The sequence below is a fragment of the Pholis gunnellus genome, assembly GCF_910591455.1.
Source record: "Pholis gunnellus genome assembly, chromosome: 1".
Lineage (NCBI taxonomy): Eukaryota > Metazoa > Chordata > Actinopteri > Perciformes > Pholidae > Pholis > Pholis gunnellus.
The window spans coordinates 3,139,058-3,160,292 of NC_136528.1; the positions used below are offsets into that span (position 1 = coordinate 3,139,058).

The window sequence follows — 21,235 nt, forward strand, 5'->3', positions numbered from 1 at the left end:
CAAATCTTTTGTCACTGTACTTACTGTATATATATATTTATATATATGTATACTAATATTGTCACCTGGTGCACAAGAGGGAGTGTGGACAGAGACAGTTAGGAAGAAGACTGTTTTCTGTTCTGTCTGCGTCAGTGATGGATTTTGAAACGTATTTGGTCATTTAGCGTTAATCAATGACCATTGTGAGCGAAAGTGACACTCGCCAACAATTCTAGTTTCATCATTTAATGTTATTAGATAACAAATTCAAATTCTATTATTATCATGACTAAACTGATTTTGTGCAAAAGAGATTGTGATTGAGATAAAACATTTTACCCTAAAGCTTACCAATAACACGTTATATGTCGTGTATTGATCTTTGGACTGATCCAGGTTAACTGTTTCCGCTCTTTATGCTAAGCTAACTGTCACCTGGCTGTCGTAATATGTAGCCAACAGACCATGTAGGTGCCATCGATCTTCTCATGTAATTCTAGGCAGGAAAGAAAATTTCCCAAAATGTAGAATGATTTCTGTAACGACACCTAACATCACGAAACACTAGCTATATGTGATCTTTTCGTAATTCAGAGTTAAGTGAAGTAACACATTCTGGATGGAGCGCGACATCAAACAATGATCGGATGAATCAGAGGGCGTTCCCTCTTTTCAGAACCATGGACAATGGGATCCAGGTGAGCTCCTACAACACATCTGGCGCTAGTTATGCCTTTGAAGCTACACACCCTGGAAACCGTTCCTTTGTTGACTTCAACAGTGCAAATACAAGAGACAGAACTAGGGCCGATGCTGCTGTCATTTCATTTAACATTTTATACACAAACAGAAGCTGATGTGACAGACAATGTACAGTGACATAAAGTTGTATTTACAGACATGTGATGGGTGTTGGCTGGAGATCAGAACCTGCAGAATGTTCATTTTGTACATGCCGGGTTGAGAGTAACACAGTCATTTTAACGTAAAAAACTAAGTAAGCTTGCGTTACACATGCATCATACATCATGCTTGTTATAAATATATAGGCTTGCAGTAACTCATTTTTTTTTTTTTTTAAGTCACTCTGTGTGTTGTCCGATTATGTCCTTACACACACTCTCCAGAAATGGCTCCTACATACCAGCCCCAAATTGTAATGACCAGCCATCAATACAATTCTAGGAATTACAATTTAAGGTGCCATAATCAAAATAATACAGCGATGAATACATTTCAGTTCCATTTACACAGGATACTTGAGAAGACCTGCTACCCTGAAGTCTCATAGAGCGGGCAAAGTTTGAATGGTAGATATTAAATGGACTTCCTTTACTCATAAGGACTATCGAAGCATTCACACCCATTCACACACCGATGCCACAGCCTTCGGAAGCCACTTGTGATTAAGTGTCTTGCCCAAGGACGCATCGACGCGGACTAGAGGAGCCGGGGATCGAACCGCCAATGTTTTGATTTGAGTGACGACCCGCTTCTGAGGCACATTCACCGGCCTTTCAAGGACATAAGACTTTGTCTGCATACGTGCTGAACACACAAGTGTGATCACGGAGGCCTCCATGACTCGTCCGAGTGGCCAGGACCCTTGTGGGCCAGCAGGATCCATCCTGACCACGATATCTGCAGGCTTTAGATTTCTCCTTTTCTTCCTGGACCTGGCCTCAGGAACCCGTTTGATCAGCCAGGCGACGATCTCCTTCCTTTTCAACTTTACTTTCTTCTTCTGGGCCTTGATCTCCAGCTCTCTCCGTCTCTGCTGCACCTTCTCTCTCTGCTTCCTCCTCTTCTTCCGTTTGAGCTCAGCCTCCTCCTCAAATTACAGTTCTGCCAGTTTCTTCTCCATTTCTCCTTCAACCACATAGCTCTTTCGTTTGAAAGCATGGTTGTTCTGCTTACTCAGCATTTCTTCCAACCGACACAGAGCAATCCTGGAGGCAACTTCTGAAAGACCACGAATGACTAATCCCAGCGCTGTTCTTATAGCACATGGGCCGTCCCCATGGCTGCCAATGAACGACCAAGGTTCAAACATCTTGGGAGCGTTGCTTCCAATCAACGGGTCGATATAAGTCGTGATGCTGGGAGTTCGTACCTTTGACAGGTTCGGCCATCTTACCAAATCTGTCAGCACTTACAGGCATTTTCCTCTGGGTGAGGACTTAGGGGAGCTTATCGAAGAGGTTGGTCCCAAACCCAGTGTAAAAATAAGGAACGTATGAAATGAAACGATTTGGGAACCGTTTTTCCGAAAACAGATAAACCGTAATTTCTTTTTTATCAATGTATGTTTTATTTATTATTATTGCTGTTGCTAATTTGTTATAATCTTTAAAATCCCTGACATAAAAAGGAAGATCCCATTTTAATGTAGTCTCTGTGACTTTGATGTTATTCTGGATGAGGACGCGTTTGTTTCTTTGTTATCTGGAGTCATTTGAAAAAATACTGCTCAGAAATACTCTTAAACCTTCTTGGACGCACGACAAGTAAATAACATAAGAGCACAGCCGTACATTAAAGCTGCAATTCTGTGGGATCCTGACGATTAAAACACAGTCTGAATAGCCTGTGATTACCCCCAAAATGATCCAATTAGGGGGGAAATTCAGCTGGAATGAATTTACTTTGACATTTTTTTCATAGCTTGTCCTCAGAACGCCACCTCAGTGCGTCCACACCCACAGTGGGGGTCAGTGGTTTTCTCTGTTTGTGTGAAAGCCTCATGGGTCTCAGGGTTGTTTCCCAGGGAAGAGGCTCTCTTCCCCCTGACTTATTGCTGCTCCTCAGACCAAACCCCCAACAACTCTCATGTCAGCTTCCGGGGTGATGAGGTCATTTCCACATTCCTGAGCCCTGAAACAACCCAGTCCTGATCAACAAAGAAAGCGGCTCTTATTCTAGCAAAACTGTCACTCATTTGAAGTGTTGGCCAAAGAAGAACATTATGTAAGAGTTGGATCACCTCACCTCACCAGTAGCATTTTGTGTTTACATGGAAACATGTTCCTCTGCTTCTCATGAGCATTGGGAGCAATATTTTATTATTATTGTTTCAGCTGAACTTCACTCCACCCTGTCCCTCCCGACGGCTCCAGTCATCATCTCGGTTGGGATAGGAATGATTATTTTCAAGGTATTGCGCAACATACACACGTGTGACGTAATATCGAGGTTTACTAACATTTGATGACACATTTATTACATTTGGTCACAGTGAGCGTGCGTTTTTTTCTGCCTGAGATCACTGGAGATTCAAACAAGAGTGCGAGGAGTTCACACAGCGCACGATTCACTCTTTCCAGTTTTGGACACTCCTCTTGCACTCCTCGTGATCCTCTTTCACCTCAGAAACTCTCCACACAATAGACCGTCTCCACTCTGAGTTTTAGGCTCTCATTGTCTGACTTAAATCATCCTAAATAGGCCCTACAAATAGTTTTCATCATTATTATTATTTTGCATTGTCTGCCACTTTGTGTTTGTTGCTCTGGGAGTCACCAAAGTCACACATCCTACACAGGAGGCCTACACAGCAGCTGTCAGATTCAGGCTGACAGATGATAAAGAAGAAAAGAAAAAGAGTGAGGACACCAGAGCCATCCACTTCCAATCATCTGGATTTCATCAGACCTGCTGATAAGCTGTACCCACCGTGCACTTCTGCAACGGCCCTCCTCTCTGGGAAAGTGTATGTTGCAAGTCAGCTTGAGTTTGTTTACTTTGCCAAGAACCTCAGTTCACATGAGGTGTGTTGGATCACTCGTCCATGGCCAGGGGCAACACACTAGCTACAAACTTGATTATGGGAAAAAAAGGCTGCGCAACATTTCTTTAAGAACGGTTCCATTAATTCGAACATCTTTCATATTGATATATTGCGACACGTGATCGCTTACATCAGCTACAAGCAGATAAAATGTTGCAAAAAAAACAGAGAGAACATTTTATAGCTGGTTATTTTTGCAACTCGCCACCAGCAATAAGACCTGCCTGTATTGCATGTGGACGTGGTGATAAACAACATTTCATCAGTAGCCGGTGTTAATTGAAAAGAAAACCGTAAACCGGGTGGCGTGACATTTCATCTGCTGTCGCAAGTCAGTCGTGAACATCATTTCTCGGAGACGCGCTCGTGCTGACAGTAGGTGGGTCGCTGTTGCCCCCCCCCCCCCTGAACGTCCCGCCTCCAGACAGTTAAAGTCGCTGACCGGTCTCCATTTCACAGCAGACGCGCAGACAGCGGAGCCTCACACCGGTTCGAGGCGCCCCCCCTCCCTCCCCCTCTCCGCTGCAGGACCTTGTGCCCCCCCCCTACTTTTACTTTTCTTTTCTTGTTCCGAGTGTGAGCTTGTTTTTTTGTTAACACTGTGAACATGAGTGTGGCGGTGGCGGAGGGTTGTTTTCTGTCCGCTCTGCAGCCCAAAACCTCATGCACCGCTTACGTGGTTCCCTCGGACGGCCCGTCTCCGGACCCGGTGGCCAAAGCCAGGAGGGTCCGGGAGCAGGTCCGGATGCGGCTGGCGGAGAAGAGGTCCTCCTCCCTGCCCCGACTGGACGACGCGCTGATCGGATCAACAGGTGAGCCAGTCCTCCTCTAGATGTTGTTTTCCAGCCAACATACAGCAGGTTGAAGCGCCATGAAATACATGTTATGCAATAACATGGACAGAATCACCAGTAAAAAACTGATATGGAATTAAAAAGCAGGGTGATGTAAAGTGTAGCTGTACTCACACAGACAGACCAACATTTGGGCTGTTAATGCCACTTTGTCTGAGTGATCAATAGGCTTCACTACTGGAATGAAGAATTACTGCTGCTATAGTCTTTTTTTTTACCACTTTGGCGATGGAACAAGTTGTTAACACAACAGTGACTTATTATCAGCCAATAACATTAGTTTTTGGAGTCGTCTGGCCACCTGATGGGTGTAAAGTCTAACGTCCGGTCTCCTTTTTAGCTCCGTGTTTAGTCTCCACCATCTCCTCCAGCAAACGTCCGATCACTTGGCTGCGTAAACTTCGTTGCCAGCTTTGGCAGTGATACACATATCACGATATATAGCGTGCTTTCTGGCACTTCATTAAATAGATAGTCTCTGTGAAATAACTATGTGGTAAAGCCTATTTTTGTGCAATCCTTTGTGAATGATTTAGTCACATGAGCGGTTGTTATTAATATAAACGATATTGAAGTTCAACATTTGTTTTCCAATGAGAAACACTTTAACTTTTAAACCAGGGCACAGGCGAGTGATTTCATAGATAGATGGTGAAACCAACTGAAACCAGTGAAATGTTAGACACTATGCGGATTGAATTGTGGGTTTGGTGAACCGTTGTTCGCTCTTTAACACTTTTATGAATCCGTATTTACCACATTGCTCCTGTAAATATCCCCATAGTGCCTTTTCTTCTCCATCCTGAGTTTATTGTATTGTATTTATTGTATCAAACTTGATTTGATTGTTTAATACTCTGGCTGTTGTTCCTATTTATTCCAGTAAGAGCTACATTATAATAGTGTCTGTGGCGTGTTAACAACACATACTTTTATGATATTTTGTGTGGCACTTTTATTTTACAGGGACTCTAAAGTGTCCATGGGTTTACAGTGTTGTGCATTATAGCATTACTTCACAATGTTGTCTTTTTTTTTTGGCTGTGTTACATTCTTACCCTGTTTATGGTGTAATTACCATGCATCCTCACCATTACCACCCCACGATGTCATGCAACATGACTTAACATCTGTTCTCAGGGGGTCAACTTGTAAGTTTGGCATTCATTGACAGAGCAGCTCATTAAACATTAATCTCGTGCAGTTTGATGTGACTTTCTGTAAGTTAGAGACGAAACTGCAGGTATCTGTTTTAGGCCAGTGTATAAAATATGCCGTTTTTCTTTGATCCGAGTACTCTGAGGGTTAAACGTATCACTTTCCTGTAGTGTAAGTGTACACCCTTTGAACACACAAGAGGGGGCTTCTGGGTTTGGCTCCAGAGGCAGGAAGGGTTTTGGGGGTAAATGTAACCATTAAACGGTCTTACTCTAAAAGATAAGCCTCTGAAGTGTTGGCGCCCGGTCGATAACAAAGACTAAGAAAAAAGTCAATAAGTCAGCAATGCTCTACCTTTAGTTTTCCAACCCCGACGACGTCATCAGGGGTCAACTCAGCTCGTGTTTTACAGAAGATCTGCGATACAGACCGGAGGCGAAAGAAAGCGTGACGGAAGTGGGCATTTAGGAGGCAGGGAGGGTCAAATGAGGGATGCCATACAGTTGCATTATGGGAAAATGTAATGATTCTGTTGCTTCGAAGAACTGTATCTCCTGAATTTTCGAAGATGTAGACGTCATTGGGCCAAATTAAGCCAACGGCTAATTATTTTGTTTCTGAGGACAAGCAGAGCCGCATACCAAAATCAAATGTCACGTACCCAACTGTCTGGAGAGAATATAAGCGCACCGCTGCAACATTATTGTGCATGCAGTCACGAACGTTCTCGTCATGGTGTGGAATTTTGAACAAAATAGGGACCTCAGGACTATGTTGGGCTCCAGCTTTGGCTCTAATAATATGACAGGGGCGCAGCCAGAGAGCTGTTAGCATCCCTGTGTTAAAGCTAAGCATGCACACGGTTATTATTGTCGTCCAGTTTGTTCCAAAAGTCTCCAGAGGATTGATGTTACAGCACTTTGGTGGAAAAAAACACAACGTTTATTCTTGTTATTTTACTTTAAAAAGCCATTTCGTAGTTTTTTGATAGCAGATGACACATTTATAAATGTATAAAATGTCACAGTTTTACCCAGAATGTATGTAAAAGAGGGCAGAATAGCTGTTTATGTATAGTTCTGTATAGTTCGTCTGCTACACAGGTTGGTATTTGTGCAGTATGAGAACCGCACCATGAGTGTGTTACTTCCTGCTCATTTCCTGTTTTTTTCCCTCTCTATGGAAACATTAATTATGACATCAGAGGTCCGGTCAGGACGGTCTCATAGTTATGACTGTTCACACGTTGAATGAGAACAGCTGCTCCATTAATTAAGAAGTGAATATTGAGCACACAGAACCACCTCTTGATAGTCTCTGCTCCAGTCAGCCTCTCAGATGATCCTCATCCGTCTCACCGCGGGCCGAGTCGTGACCTCGCATTCGTCTTTTTTAAAAGGAAAGTGAGGGAGAGGAAGGAGAAATGGACCGCTACTCCCTCTCCTGTCTGATAAGACAGCCGCACCTCAGTGTGACCCATCACGGGGGTCAGGGTGTTGTTCTGAGAGCTGCATGTAAGCTTGAGCGAGGCCTCCTTTCACTAGTAAAATGACTGACTAACGGCATATCTCCAAGCCAACAAGGATCCCTTTTCATTAGAAATGTTCTATTACGCATTCGCAGTTTTACGATTTGATATTATTTTCTTTCTGTAACGTAGAGTTTTACCCCAAATGACTCGTTGCCTCCACACACACAGCCTAAAGATGTTTAAAGGACGGCACCAGACAACGGGAGCTACACTCCATCTGATTGGAGCCCCAAAAGTAGGAATGTAGTTTAGAATGTATTGCAATACGGAAGTACGGAGGACTGTGAATCCACACACACCTCCCATGTCGCTAAAAGTTAGAGACTGATTGATTGATGGATGTCATTATTATATTGAAATTAAAATGCTCATAACTATAATATGGATTCAATCAAACATTAGGCATCCATCCATGTCATCTGCTGCGCCTGGATGGGAAACGCCCAGGTGGCATTTCGAGGCTGAGATGCTGTTTCCTGAAATATGCCAAATAACGGTGTTAAAATGTATAAACATGCACAATAACTGCAGCATTGCTTTAATTTAGATTTCCTAACACAAAAAGTAAGGAGCATTGAAGTGTGAGTTTGACTTTAAATGTGTTTTACGGTAAAGAGGTGTGGTGTTTAAAGTTAGGTAAGCATATTGTAGTTTATTTTTTTCTATAGTCCAAATAAGTACAATTCTGTCAGGAAATCAGCACATTACCTGCTGTGACCTTAGTTTGGAACTTCTTTTGTGTGACATTTCAAGTTGGATGCCACTGAAAGAGAAAAAAGTTGGATGAAGTTCACACATTGTAGTCTGAACTCAACATAATCTGGAGGCAGTCCAGCTACAAAAAACTAAAAAAAAAGAAAGCAAAGGAAACAGATGGAGAGGGTGAGCTGAGCAACATAATGCTAAACTTAGGAGGAAATGAGTGCAGTCACAAGAGACGCTACTGTGGGTGAGTGTGAATGAACTCTACTCTTTAAATTGTCATTTAAAAAAAGTTAGCTGATGTGTGGTTCATCACCCTTCCGAAGCTCATTGACCACCCAGTGTGTGGAACATTCCTTTCCAATCCCCTCTTCACAGCCCGTTATCAGAGTCTATTTTAGACCGGTGTGCACTTTGGCCGGTGGGGTCGGGCCTGCTGTCATTGTCTCATATTTATCACTGAGTCAGAGGGCTAAGCATCAGAGAAAATTGGATGTACTTACATTTTGATAACACAATAACGGTTAAAGCACCTCTGGCCTTTTATTATCCTGTGACCTAAAATAACGAGTGTTGGACATACTGTCAGAAACTCAGAGCCGTGTCGTTTTTCACTACCTGAGGTAATAAAAACTACCACGTTTGACAGCTTGTGAAAACATCCATATTCTCATCTGTTGTGAATAAAGTTAGATTCACAGTTGAGTAAGATAACAAGCAAAGGGCACATAGTAACCATCCTAACCACCAAGGCCAAGGTCCAACCTTTGATCCAACGAAATGACAAAGAGTCAATTCTATACACATCCCCGTCTCAACTGTTCTGCTTAAAGGAGCTATTCGACATTCAGAGCATTAATTTAGCAGCAAAAACCTAATGTCCTGAGCAGAGGATGAGGTCCCTCTCCCTCTGTGTGTGTTGATGGTGTGCGGTTACAGCTAATAACGGCATCCCGACCGACAGCGCAGTCGCAGAAGCGTAGCGCCCAACCTCCAGCTCCCCCCTCTGGTAAACTTTGTTAGCTCTGTTTGCCATAGTTTGTACTGCGCTGTTAGCATCGTTACTACAAGCCGCAGGCTCACGCGTTGCCATGTTGAGAGCCGTGGAGCGACGATCAAAATGCTTGCAAATCTCATATGAGCCTCTTTTAATGCAAATCTTTTAGGCCTTTTAGCCTGAAGGATCGTCAGTATGTTGCGCATTTCACCCCACGCTTTTGCATTGTTGAGAGTAACTAATGTTGCGTGCAGTTATAAGACTCTGGTTATTGTGGGTGGAGTTTAGAGTGCCGGAGACCAAGGTGTTGGAGGTTGTTTTTTTGGATGTCATGGGACAGCGGAAAAATGAGTTTGCGACGAAGAACGGATTGAGAGAACACGGGGCTGAGAAAGGCTCGGCTGGATACAATGACCAAATACTGGCGAATGAGAGAAGAAGCGCACATTCCATACGCAACACATACATAAATCACTGAGAGGCTTCTTGTTTTGTAGGAGCCATCTGGGCTTAATCAGCGTCATAAAACTTTGAGAGAGGAGTTGATTAAAAACATACTAAAGATAGCAGCACTCCCATATTATGGATTTCTCATGGCATGCAAGTGTGGTTTTTGTTACCTAACCATTTGACTTACTTCTCTCAGTATTTGAAGCAGTAATACAACGGATATGTGATTCACAAACCTTCAACGAAGAGCTAAAAGACACATCTAGGGTAGATTGGAGACAACACCAGACACCCTGACAGAGAAGTCTGGATAATTGCAAGGCGTTCCAATAGATCCCCTACTGGACACACTCCCACTCTCCTGGATCATGACCAAGATAGATAGCTAGGTCAGAAACATACACAGAAAAGCTCATGTTATGCTTGAACAGAAGGAGTTTGTATGGCGTGTTGTGAGACAAGTTTGAAGGCAGGGTAATAAGGGGTCTCATCTGGGGTAATTTAAAGGTGCATTGTACAAGATTGGGAGCGCTTCGATTGCCTCTCAGCGGCTCTCAACATGGCCACGCCTGTGCTGGCGGCTCCTAGCAAACGTTACTGACAGCGCTAACGGTACAAACTACGGCAAACGTGCTGACAGAGCAAAACGTGTTTACCTGAGGGGGAACCGGAGGTCGGATGATATGCTGTCGACCGTGACCGTCACATGAGCGCAGTGCAGAGGGGCGGCCGTGAGCCAGCCAGTGGGGCACACTCACGTGCACTAACATGCACTAACATGCACTAAAAGGTCTGGGCCATTTCAACAAAGCAAGGAGAAGCTCTGATTACAACACACACGGGAGGGATAGTGACTACATTCTCTGCTCAGGTAGACGTTACTCCACTATATCTCTACATAGCAAATGGTTGTTTGCTGCTATATTAATGCTCTAAATGTCATATATAGCAGTATATTGCATGTACTCTGTATTTCCAATATGTGGAATCTGAAAAAGTGTATTGTGTTTTATTTTTCAATTTGACACAGTTTTCATTTGTAATCATATCACATCAATGAGATCTACTAAGCAACGTAGGCTGTACAAACGTTAGGAAGTGAGACTATCTCCACGTGAAGACACTTGATCTGTCCGCCATCATCATGCACGTCCAAACACATCCACTAGCAGAGTTGCCAGATTAGATTGTTTTTCGGCTCATCACAATATATGTCAATTAACTACCCGACCCGTCAAGTGCCAAATTCATGCATTATATATAGGACTGAGTGCTGCGGCTCTGATGCTGATCCTGCTGCAGCTCCAACCCGGGAGCTGTCCAGAGTGTGTGTGTGTGTGTGTGTGTGTTTGAAAGAGAGAAGGGAACAGAAGCTGGACTATTTCTAACTTACTCGGGGCGCTGCTTTGTCACTTTTTGACCTGCCCGCCCAAACTCGTGGTATTTTCTTAGTTTCTCAGAACCCACGGGTCGACCCGTGGATCACTACTAGCTACATAAAAAAAAAAAAGGTAGGGCTGAGGATAAGATTTGAAAAATGGAGGCGCGTTCGGTTAAATATTGATACATTGAATCTAATTGGCTTACTTTGTGCAAATTAAATCTTCCTTATATGTAAAGGTGTTTGCCATCCCTGTGGTTCTGTTGCTGTGTAATAAGAGATCCGGATTACATATACTATGTGTGTGTTCTCCTTACTGCGATGGTCGTGTCTGAGCTTCCCTCACCCCTGACCTGATGATGCTTACGTTCAGGCATGCAGGGCCAGGCCCCCCCCCCCCCCCCCCCCCCCCTCCTCCCCCCTTTCCTTCCGTCCTGCTGGACCCGGATGGCGTGTGTTGTTTCTTTCTCCAAGCCGTTAACTTCAGGCAGCGCCCACCTTCCTCTCTCTGCTCAACTCTTAGCAGCTCACTCGTGTATATTGTTTTACAGTATAATGTGCTCAAGACTCTGAGAGTGTGAAACGTGCGGTTACATCCTGCAATCTATATTAAGGTCCCTTGATGTCTGAGTACATTATTAGCATCTGTGAAGTTCAGGGAATTCATTTGTTTTACAGTAGTTCTGCCCAATCACTGTTATCTACAAAGACTTAAATGTGATTTACATGATGATTTCTGTTTAGTGATAACAACGGCATGTTAATATGCTTACGAACGACTTTTCGTTGTTTCCTTGGGTCAATCTCGTAGACAAATCTCAGCAGCCCTTCCTCTCAGAGATACAATACAATAGAGAACGTTTGGGAGACGGGTTCGGATCAAACTATCACATCCCTTTTCCACCAACATTCAACGAGTTCCGTTACGGTTTGCACACCTAAGTTTGAAACGTCATGAGCATTTTCATCAAAACTAAATTTGTTCAGAACCCGAAAAGTTGGTTCCCAGCCGAAACCAAAAAAAAGCTAGTTTTCCTTCCAACTGGTGACATCAGTTAGAAAGAGAGTATGGAGTCTTGCAAGTAATAATCTTCTACGTCTTCTTATCATTAATAGTTGGTCTGTGCTTTTTATAAAACTGAATATCTGTAAAAACGATCATAAAGGGTTATACATAGAACCATCAATGGCATGATGATCAAAAACACTAATATTTCTTTCTTTCCTTTTTCTAGACTACAACCATCCTGAGGCCAAGAGCTTTTCCCACACCCTTGGTTTCAGTTCCAGATCCATGATACACACACCCAGCCGCGTCATGGCTGTGAGTACCGCCTGCCAGTACTGCATTACACTGTAAATATGCAAGAACATATTAACACAACAACTTAAAACTTTACACTTACAGTGTCCTGTAAGGATGGCTCTTTGATATTACTACAAGAACTGGTGGATGGTTTAGGTATTATATTCTTTGTGGACTTGTGAGGAGTCATTGTAGTCTCCCAGCCAGAGACTTGTAAGTTTGACTGATGGTTTTCTTTGTGGAGTTTACTCATGCAGTCCAAAGATACACAACACAAGCAACCTGGTTGTGAGATTGAACTACCCAAGTTATTTGCTGAGATCTGGTCCGTTGCCAGGATTTAAGAAAATAGTCCCCCCCCCCCCCCCTCCAATGCCCTCAGCTTAATTGTTATGTGTTTGTAGCATTAGGTATCGAAAAATGTCAAGTACTGAATGCACGACGGTCTCTTTGTCACTTTGCTTTATCTCTATACCAGTGCTGAAGAAAGGTCTGGGTGATCCCATCAAAATTCCACATTAAGGAAAAAAAAACCCAAGCTCTGGGTTGTTTATATTTCTTCACACATCACAATCATCTTGGGCGGCGGCTTTTATTTTTGTACTATCGAGACATTGATAATAAGTGAAGCAGCAGAGCTACACCATTTTGCACGGAAAGCGACCATATTATCAAAGTACGCCAGTAAAACGTCAGCCTAAATATTATAAATATGCATACTTTTGTAACTATTAACTTAGTTACGTATTTGTCTACTCGCTTTACTTTTTCCCAGAGGAGCATAAAGTGAGCAATGGACATACATGGAAGAACACGCTACTAACTTCTAGCCGATAGCAGGTTGTTTGGGAACAGAGACGTTACACCACGGCACAGGCTTTACAGCATACAGCCCATGGATGTGCTTATGTACATTATTACAGCCGCACACAGCTAGCAGGAAGCCGGCAGAACCAGCTATAAATAAGGGGTATTTAACGTATTCATCCTGGGAAGTTGGTTAGCCTAAAAAAGAATCCTCCGATCTACAGACGTCTCTGCGTGCATCTATGGCGACAGATTCACTGGCGCGATCAGTGCAAAATGGCCGCAACACAACTGCAGCAACATCTAGTGGCAGTTGTCAAAAAAGCATCGGAGTTTCGTCTCTTTGCCTCTATACTCTTTGGTGCCCTTGCAAAAATGTAACAAACAGATAGTGTGAGTGGGAAGAATTCTGTCTGAAAAAGGCAGCCAATGGCGGGCTTGTTATACTCACAGTCTACATCCTGGTGAGTCTGACTATCCTGACATGACCTCGGTGATAGCTGTGACCCTGGCTGAGCTATGGGAGGGCAGCTGCATCGCTATGTCTGACAGAACACAAGCGGTCTGTACTATCAGACACACCCAGGGTAGATAAAATGAGTTAGAAAAAAAGAAAGAAGACAAAATGAATAACTGTCTGTTGTAAACACCATCCAACAGTTTACAGACTGGTTTGAACTTTGACCTACTGTACTGAGTGCAGGTCTCCTGAAGGGTTTCATGTGCAAAGAGGGATTCTTAGCAACAGTGTATTACCTTCATTTTTATCTCCAAATAAAGTGATTTACATAATCTGGATAAACTGTCTGACTGACACTTCAGATGTCAGTGTGTTCCAAGATGTCAAAACCATGAAATAAGACCAAAGTTGTAATTCATAATAGTATTTAACTCTAGCTATCTAAAACATTAACATTCCTCTAAAAGAGTGGGATGTTGTTCATCACACACACACACACACACACACACACGCTGGAATGCAATGCGCCAGTAATGTGTATGAATAACGTTTCCTCTCTGTTCGAATTGTCCAACCTGGCTGACCAAAATCCAGAACAATGTAAAGACAAGAAAAATATAAACAGGATGCTGTTCTCTTGGCTTTTAACAGGCCGGTCTCACAATGCAGAGGCAGCAGTGAGCTTCCTGCAGCTTACAGTAGCCAAGCTTTGATGAAGGAGAGAAGGAAGAGCTGTTTACTGTGGAACGTCTCACAACACCTTTGTGCTGTTGTAGACAGTTTCATTAGCCTCAAGCACGGTTTCTTGTAAAAAACTATTAAGGACGCTAATATAGCAGCAAACTACTATGTGCTACATAAAGACGTAGTGGAGTGATGTACCTGAGCAGATAAGGAAGTCGTTCTCCCTCTGTGTGTGTTTTAAACTGAGTTTCTCTGTGCTTTGTGTATGCAGCCGGGACCGGCACCAGCATACCACCGCGACGCTACGCTGCTCTCATGCGGCTACAGCTGATAATGCCGTCCCCACCCTACGGTTCCTCCTCAGGTTAACAGCGGTAGCTCTGTCAGCACTGTTGCCGTAGTTAGCACCGTTAGCTGCTAGCCGCTCAGCCTTGTCCACGTTTAGAGCCGTGTGGAGGCAATCGATATTCTCCTTATTCCATATTGAGCACCTTTAAGAAAAGAAAATACTAGTGGTACTTTTTTTCTTGTTTGTACTGTGAAAGCTTCTCTCTAGTACTTTTTGCAGTACAGGGGAAGTTATATGCCAATTTGTCTTTTTATATCTGAAATGCTGGGGAAAAGGTATTCATCTTTCTGTGTCACCCTTTTATCTCCACCTTGCAGATGCCCACAGTACCCCTTCGCTCCTCTGGTTTCTCCTCTCGCTCTGCTGTGGAAACCAGTTCCAAGGCAGGCCATAAACAAACCAGCATGGTCCAGAACAGCTTCCAGTCCTCCCATCAGTCACACAGCAGAAGCAGACGCTCCAAGTCACTGTGCCAAGGCGACCAGGAGGCACCTTCTATCACCGTGTCGCCTCCTCCAGAGAACGCCTCCTACGTGATCACTGTGCCTCCCCTCGGCTCCCTAAGGCGCAGCCTCAGCGGGACACTGGCCCAGGAAAGAGGCTACTGGCAGGAGGAGGAGCAGCCGTGTCAGTACACCTACAAGGGCCCCTCCCACCGCACCATCAGTCGCATCACCAACCGACAGCAGCACTACCAGCAGCAGCAGCAGCAGCAGCAGCAGCAGCAGGGCTCTGCCTTCGGCCAGGAGGGCTGGGTGGGGACCGGCAGGGGGGTCCCCATGGCAGGGGACGGCTGGGGGACACAGTGGCAGCAGCACGTGTCCAGGGCCAGCCACGGCATGGGGACAGGGCAGTGCCAGGCCACCCTCCACCGGGCCGCCTCGCTCCGCAGTGTGAGGAGCGTCGGGAAAGGAGTGGATATCTTGGACGGAGCGTCGATACACAGCAATGACCCACTGGAAGGGTGAGGCACATCATTCATTCATTTACCCGGGTAAACATCTGGGCCACCTCTGGCCCGGGTAATCTTCAATCGTAGCCCTGTCAAATACGTATATGTATGCTGTTTCCACAGCATACATATGAAAGGCTGAAGGAGTCTCACTCCATTATGACATTTTGAAAAAACTTTTATGTTTATCTGATTAATTGTGTGTGTGTGTGTGTGTGTGTGTGTGTGTGTGTGTGCAGTATGCTGAGTCTGGACATGGCTACAGCTGTCAGATATCTGTCCGAGTCAGATGCTGCCTTGCAAGTTCTGGGAGCTGCATACATACAACACAAGTGTTACCATTGCAACGATGCTAAAAACCAGGTAACACGGTTGCACGTTGACGCGTTTGGTCATATTTCCCTCACTTGCTGCAATTTATTTATGTGTTTAATTGTCCGTCTGCTCTTTTTTCATTTAGTCTGCCTGGTGTCCATTACCAGCACCTCATCTCCATATGTGTGTATTTGGTGTGTGTTGTTCCTGATGCTGTCTCTCTCTCTCTCTCTCTCTCTCTCTCTCTCTCTCTCTCTCTCTCTCTCTCTCTCTCTCTCTCTCTCTCTCTCTCAGGTCCGTGTTCTGCATGGCGTTCCAGCTCTAGTTCAGCTCTTCTCCAGTGACAACCAAGAAGTGCAGTGTTTTGCCACCGGCGCCGCGCGGAACCTCATCTACGAGAACGCTGACAACAAGGCAGCGCTCATAGACGCCGGTGGAGTGATGCGCCTCGTCAGCATCCTCGACAAACCTGACGAGGAGCTTCGGAAGACCATCACAGGTAGTACTGGTCTTTGACCTCAGACTGGTTCCAACCCCGATATGACCTTATGTCCGTGCATTGATGAGGCATCGCAACTGAGTCCTCTCGATCCATATATTACTGGTTCAAAATACTCAGGTATTCAGACAGCTGAATAAAAACCAGTTTGTTTTTGACTGCAGGTGTCCTATGGAATCTGTCCTCCAGAGACAACCTGAAGGAGAAGCTGTCCAAAGAAGCTTTGTCAGAGCTGACGGAGAAAGTACTGATTCCTCTGTGCAGCAGCGTCCCACTGAGTCCACCTGAGAGAGACATCTTCTACAACACCAGCGGCTGCCTCAGGTGACTCCACGGGAGAGCCTGGTGTCTAACACTGGCTCTGATTCAACACTATGGGTTAGACAGTGTCATCATACCAAAAGTTTCAATTTGTCCAATTTGCCAATTAGCACTGTACACAAAGTACAGCTGAGGCTCAGAGACGCACCGGGACTTTGAGAGGGACAAGCCTTTTATGCGAGCTGCAAATCTTTTGGCAGTCATTTTAGCATTAATACAGTTTTTGTGGTAGATGATGCTGAAGACCCTTCGGGAGACTCTAGGATGTCTTGCTGACACCTGCCTCCTCAGTTTTTATAAACACGCCATCACTGCTCTAAATCACAACAAGACCGGTTGGACAAGCTGAGGCGAGCCGAAACACTAGTAGTCACAGTTTGTCATGTTCAGGATGAAAACGCCAATTAGATTACAACAAAAACGAGGCTCGATCCAAACTGGGAGGAACCGCTCGTATCCCCCTTCTACATATTAAAAGTGTTAGACTGGCCCAGTCTGACAGGCTCTGTGCTGTCTGCGAGGACCATACACTAACTACTGACATCAGAAATAAAAGAAATAAAATATCTATGACCCCCGGCCGGTTCAGCTTGGAATTATTCGTAGGTCATTCCTAACTTCCCGACGGCGTAGTCCGCCGCCTTCAGAGGCCGATGAGAGTCATGTTTAGCAGTTATTTGTCATCAATCAAAGTATTGATAAATCAAAATCTTGACGTGACGATGGAGCTAGATGAAAAGTCTGAGGAGCTGCTAGCGAGGATTGAAGAGTAACAATGATACTCCAAAAACCAATGTTCTAATGCTGCTCCATGTTGTTTCCCTCAGTTCGGTCTGCTGAATGGCACTAAATACTAGAATCCATGAACCTCGACTGCCGTTGCTATGGAGCTGCTGGCAAGGCAGAGGCACAAATCAGAGTTGAGAATAGGGACAGCACTTGGTTGCTTCTATTGGAAACAAAACGCCAACATAATTTATTGGACCAGTCGTTGATTCATTAAAGCGCCTCCCCTCAAAGGCACATTTGAATAGAAGATCGCTTTGTGCTGACTTTCACTGAATGCAGTCTCTGACTTTAGAGATGTAAAGAGTTAGAATTACATGCAAGTGCAGTAAGATCCAAAAAGTACTTTTTTTTTCCAAAGTGGTGAAGTTGCTACTGAAGGGTCTTAGATGAGATTCATAAAATCCCTCCGAGATGAATTCCAGTGAGACAGCTTTACTGCGTTACGTTGTGATAGCCTCGTGGGTTTATGTCTCTATCTGTGTGTTTGTGTGCAAAGGAACCTGAGCTCAGTGAACGAGAGGACGAGGCAGAAGATGAGAGAAATGCGAGGCCTGGTAGACTCCCTGGTGTCCTACATTCAACAAGAGGAGAGAGCAGACGACAAGGTAACCCCGACCTGCACCGCTATAGCCTGTGACGTTTTCACACACCGTAGATAACAATGTCTGATTACTATCACTATGGTCGTTATGGCTACGGCACCCTTCACAACATTAGAAGCTATGAGCACCAGAGCTGGAGATCAAAAGACCAAAAAGCCAAGATTACACCAAATGAAAGACTTTACGGCATCTTAGGATATTTAATAACGTATTATTGTTAAATAATAAGGAATGTGTTTTTATATGCTTTTCTTATTGTCAACGAAGGACCCAAGACCAAAACCAACAATGTGAAGTTTAATCATGTTCTCAACACTTTCTGACCCCCCCTACCTTGTCCATTGGACTCAACCCCAAGCCCATTGGTTCCTACGAGGGATCCCGATCCCGATCCAAGTCCTTTAATATTGGCAACCTGCCGAGTCCAATCAGATACAGATAAATGTTGACTACATATGTTTCTGACACAGTGATAGCGACCACTAATAAATCTGACAAACCGTACTTACTAGATCCAGATACGCACGGTCCTGGTTCAGTATTATAAAGTTGATCACCTTAAATTGTCAATATAGTATTTAGGAAAGATTTACTGGGAGAATGCATCTCCAGACATTGACGTGGTTCAATCATCTTGCGAGACGACATCTCAGAAGAGAGACAGAAAGTCCACTCAGTCCACTCACATGGTACAGTGGTGTTACAGAGTGGGGGAACTTCCCTCACAAACAATCTTTGGTCAAGTAAAGCCTCCGGCTGCAGAAAGCACTTTAACTCCAACCGACCGGTTTCATTTTGTCCCGTCATCAAGTTACTCACAGAATCAATATTGATTAGCGTCAGCTGATACGACCTGCCACCGTCAGCGACACCTAAAAACAAGGAGCTGCTATTGGAATCTTTTGGAGACCGCTCCTTGTAGTGTTGGAGCTTAGTGGATCCGTGTAATTTGCCAACATCTGTGTCTGAACTCAGTGTTAGTCAGAAAAACTTCACCTCCACTCACAGTGGACAGAATAGCAGAGCTCAGAGATGAAAGGAACGGAATTTGATCTGCTTTATTTTAGCCGATACCGACTCATTAAAATATGTATGGATCTGCCTGATACTGATACAACACTACTGAGGATGTGAATCTTTAAAAGCTCACCAATATATTTTCACTAATTCTCAGTAATTTCCTAAAACCGCTTGAAAATGTTGTTTTTAGCAACTGTTTCCAAATCGGGAGAAAAAAAGTTGAATCCACATTTGTAGCTGTAGTGAGGACGGTATATGTGAGGTCGAGTCAATATAAACAACAATGTGTGTAGTTTTGCACACAGTGCAAGGTTGTGGCTCACTGAATGTTTGTAATAGTTTTTGGACAATGGAGCTCTACAGCACAGAGAAAAGTCTTTGTATTTGCACATGTACTTTGCCAATAAAGGGGATTCTGATTCTGACTGCACAGTAAGTCCTTGCATGACTTGTCACCGACTGTTCCTTTCCTCTTACATTCTTCCCCACTCACTGTGGTTTGGCTCGTTTCATCAGGCGTTGACTAAGGAGCACTGTCAACAGCCAACAGACCCACAATTTCTTGGGAAATACTTGGCATAAACATTTAACCACCTGGCAGATGATTGATAAACGCACTGCTTCAATTAAACATCAACGTGAACCCTTCCTTGCGTCTGATTGGACGAACATGCCATGGGGGGATGTCCTCGGTTTTAAAAGGGAGAAAACAAGGTGGCTGTTCTGGAAATGTCACACTTCATCTCAATTCTTCACCAAAATCTGAACAATGTTGAGAAGCGGGAAAAGGTCATGTAGTCTAGTGTTCACTATAAGAAGTGGAACTAGTGACAGTGTTTTGTGGACCACGGTTTTGAAGACTCGAGTTTGGCATTTATGCTGTCGCCATTTTGTTTTTTATGACACGAGAGGGTGGAACTACTATGAGCGCTGAACAAGACGTTCTTAGGCGAACAAAATGTTACAGTTGACTTTCACTAACTGGAAACAGGGTGAAAACCACGGTTACAGTTCCCCATCGAAAACATAGACTGTACAGCTGTCTGACGGCAAGGTAAACCTGTTAAAATGTTCTAAATATAGCGTACGCTTCAACTGATGTGGATTCGCTTCGGTTGTTTTGCTCCCGTGCTGGTACTCCTGTCTGTCTCTTTGAACTGAGGGCGTGCCGACCGTCATCTACTATAGGAAGTACTCTGATTATGGATGAGTACCTCATACAACCCCACTTCAAAAGAGATGTTTCAATGCCTCAGTAATCTCTTACATCAAAGGACATCAGGCATTCAAATTAGATTCCATAGGATCAGAGTATGAGCTTCTCAGCTTATTCTACCAGTTGTGCAGTTTACATGTTTCAGCGTCCACTCAGGTCAGTAGTTTATTTATTTTTCCACTTCTGCCCCCGTTCGTCTCTTCTCTCCGTCTGTCTTCATGTTTAGGGTTTGGAGAATTCACTGTGTGTGATGAGGAATCTGTCCTACCAGCTGTACACGGAGCTTCCTCCCTCAGTCCGACTCCGTCTGGAGGGCCCAACGAGAGCCTCTGCCTCTGAAAAGGGCGAGGCCATCAGCTGCTTCTCTCTGTACAACAAAAAAAACACAGAGGTAAGATTCATCAAACGTCGTGAAATTACACAACGGAAACACAAATTCAATCCTGATGATGCTCTGTATCTGCAAGATGTGTCAATAATGGACAACCGTTTGCTGTTGATGTTCTACTTTAGAAGATGTGTCAATGTTGTTCCGTTTCCCTTAGTGGCCAGAAAAAAACATCTATTAATACTGCATCACATTTAATAATCAATTAACTCTAAGAAAAGAGTTAATGGCAATTTATGTCACTAGAATTCTTTATAGAAATTATCAGCATTATATTCAGTCAGTGATTCAGTTAAACGCATGCAAATCCGACATTATGGGATTTTACCAAAAGAGTTGTCTTTCTTCCATTTTTTCACATTTGATATATTTATATATTGATTTAATGTTGCATTACTTACCAATCAACATGACTATAAGTTTGTCCCAAATGCATCCACTTTTTAGATCCAAAGCTGATATAATCAGAAACGTGTTGGATATTATGTCAGCCTACCAGCATATCTGCCACACCCACCACATCCCTCTAGGGATGTCACTGCTATTCCTGCTGTCTGCTTGTGATTCTCCAATGCTTTCCATCTAAATACGTTTTCTGCTGATTCTTTACCGATCTCACTCTCTTTTGGTGTCCTGCAGACAGCATCCACACAACCATTGTTTTTATTCCGCACGCTCAACAACA

General features: G+C 44.0%; 1 protein-coding gene across 1 annotated transcript in view; it reads left to right on the plus strand.

The window, feature by feature from the left end:
- Positions 1-4,329: 4,329 nt before the first annotated feature.
- Positions 4,330-21,235, plus strand: part of LOC306697618 (plakophilin-3-like) — a 29,307-nt gene continuing 12,401 nt past the window's right edge. The window contains exons 1-8 of the mRNA XM_079161624.1: positions 4,330-4,581; positions 12,078-12,166; positions 14,766-15,412; positions 15,640-15,763; positions 16,010-16,214; positions 16,379-16,538; positions 17,821-17,929; positions 20,389-20,553. Coding sequence (XP_079017750.1) covers positions 4,377-4,581; positions 12,078-12,166; positions 14,766-15,412; positions 15,640-15,763; positions 16,010-16,214; positions 16,379-16,538; positions 17,821-17,929; positions 20,389-20,553 — 1,704 coding nt within the window. The 5' untranslated portion in view covers positions 4,330-4,376. The remainder of the gene's footprint in view (positions 4,582-12,077; positions 12,167-14,765; positions 15,413-15,639; positions 15,764-16,009; positions 16,215-16,378; positions 16,539-17,820; positions 17,930-20,388; positions 20,554-21,235) is intronic.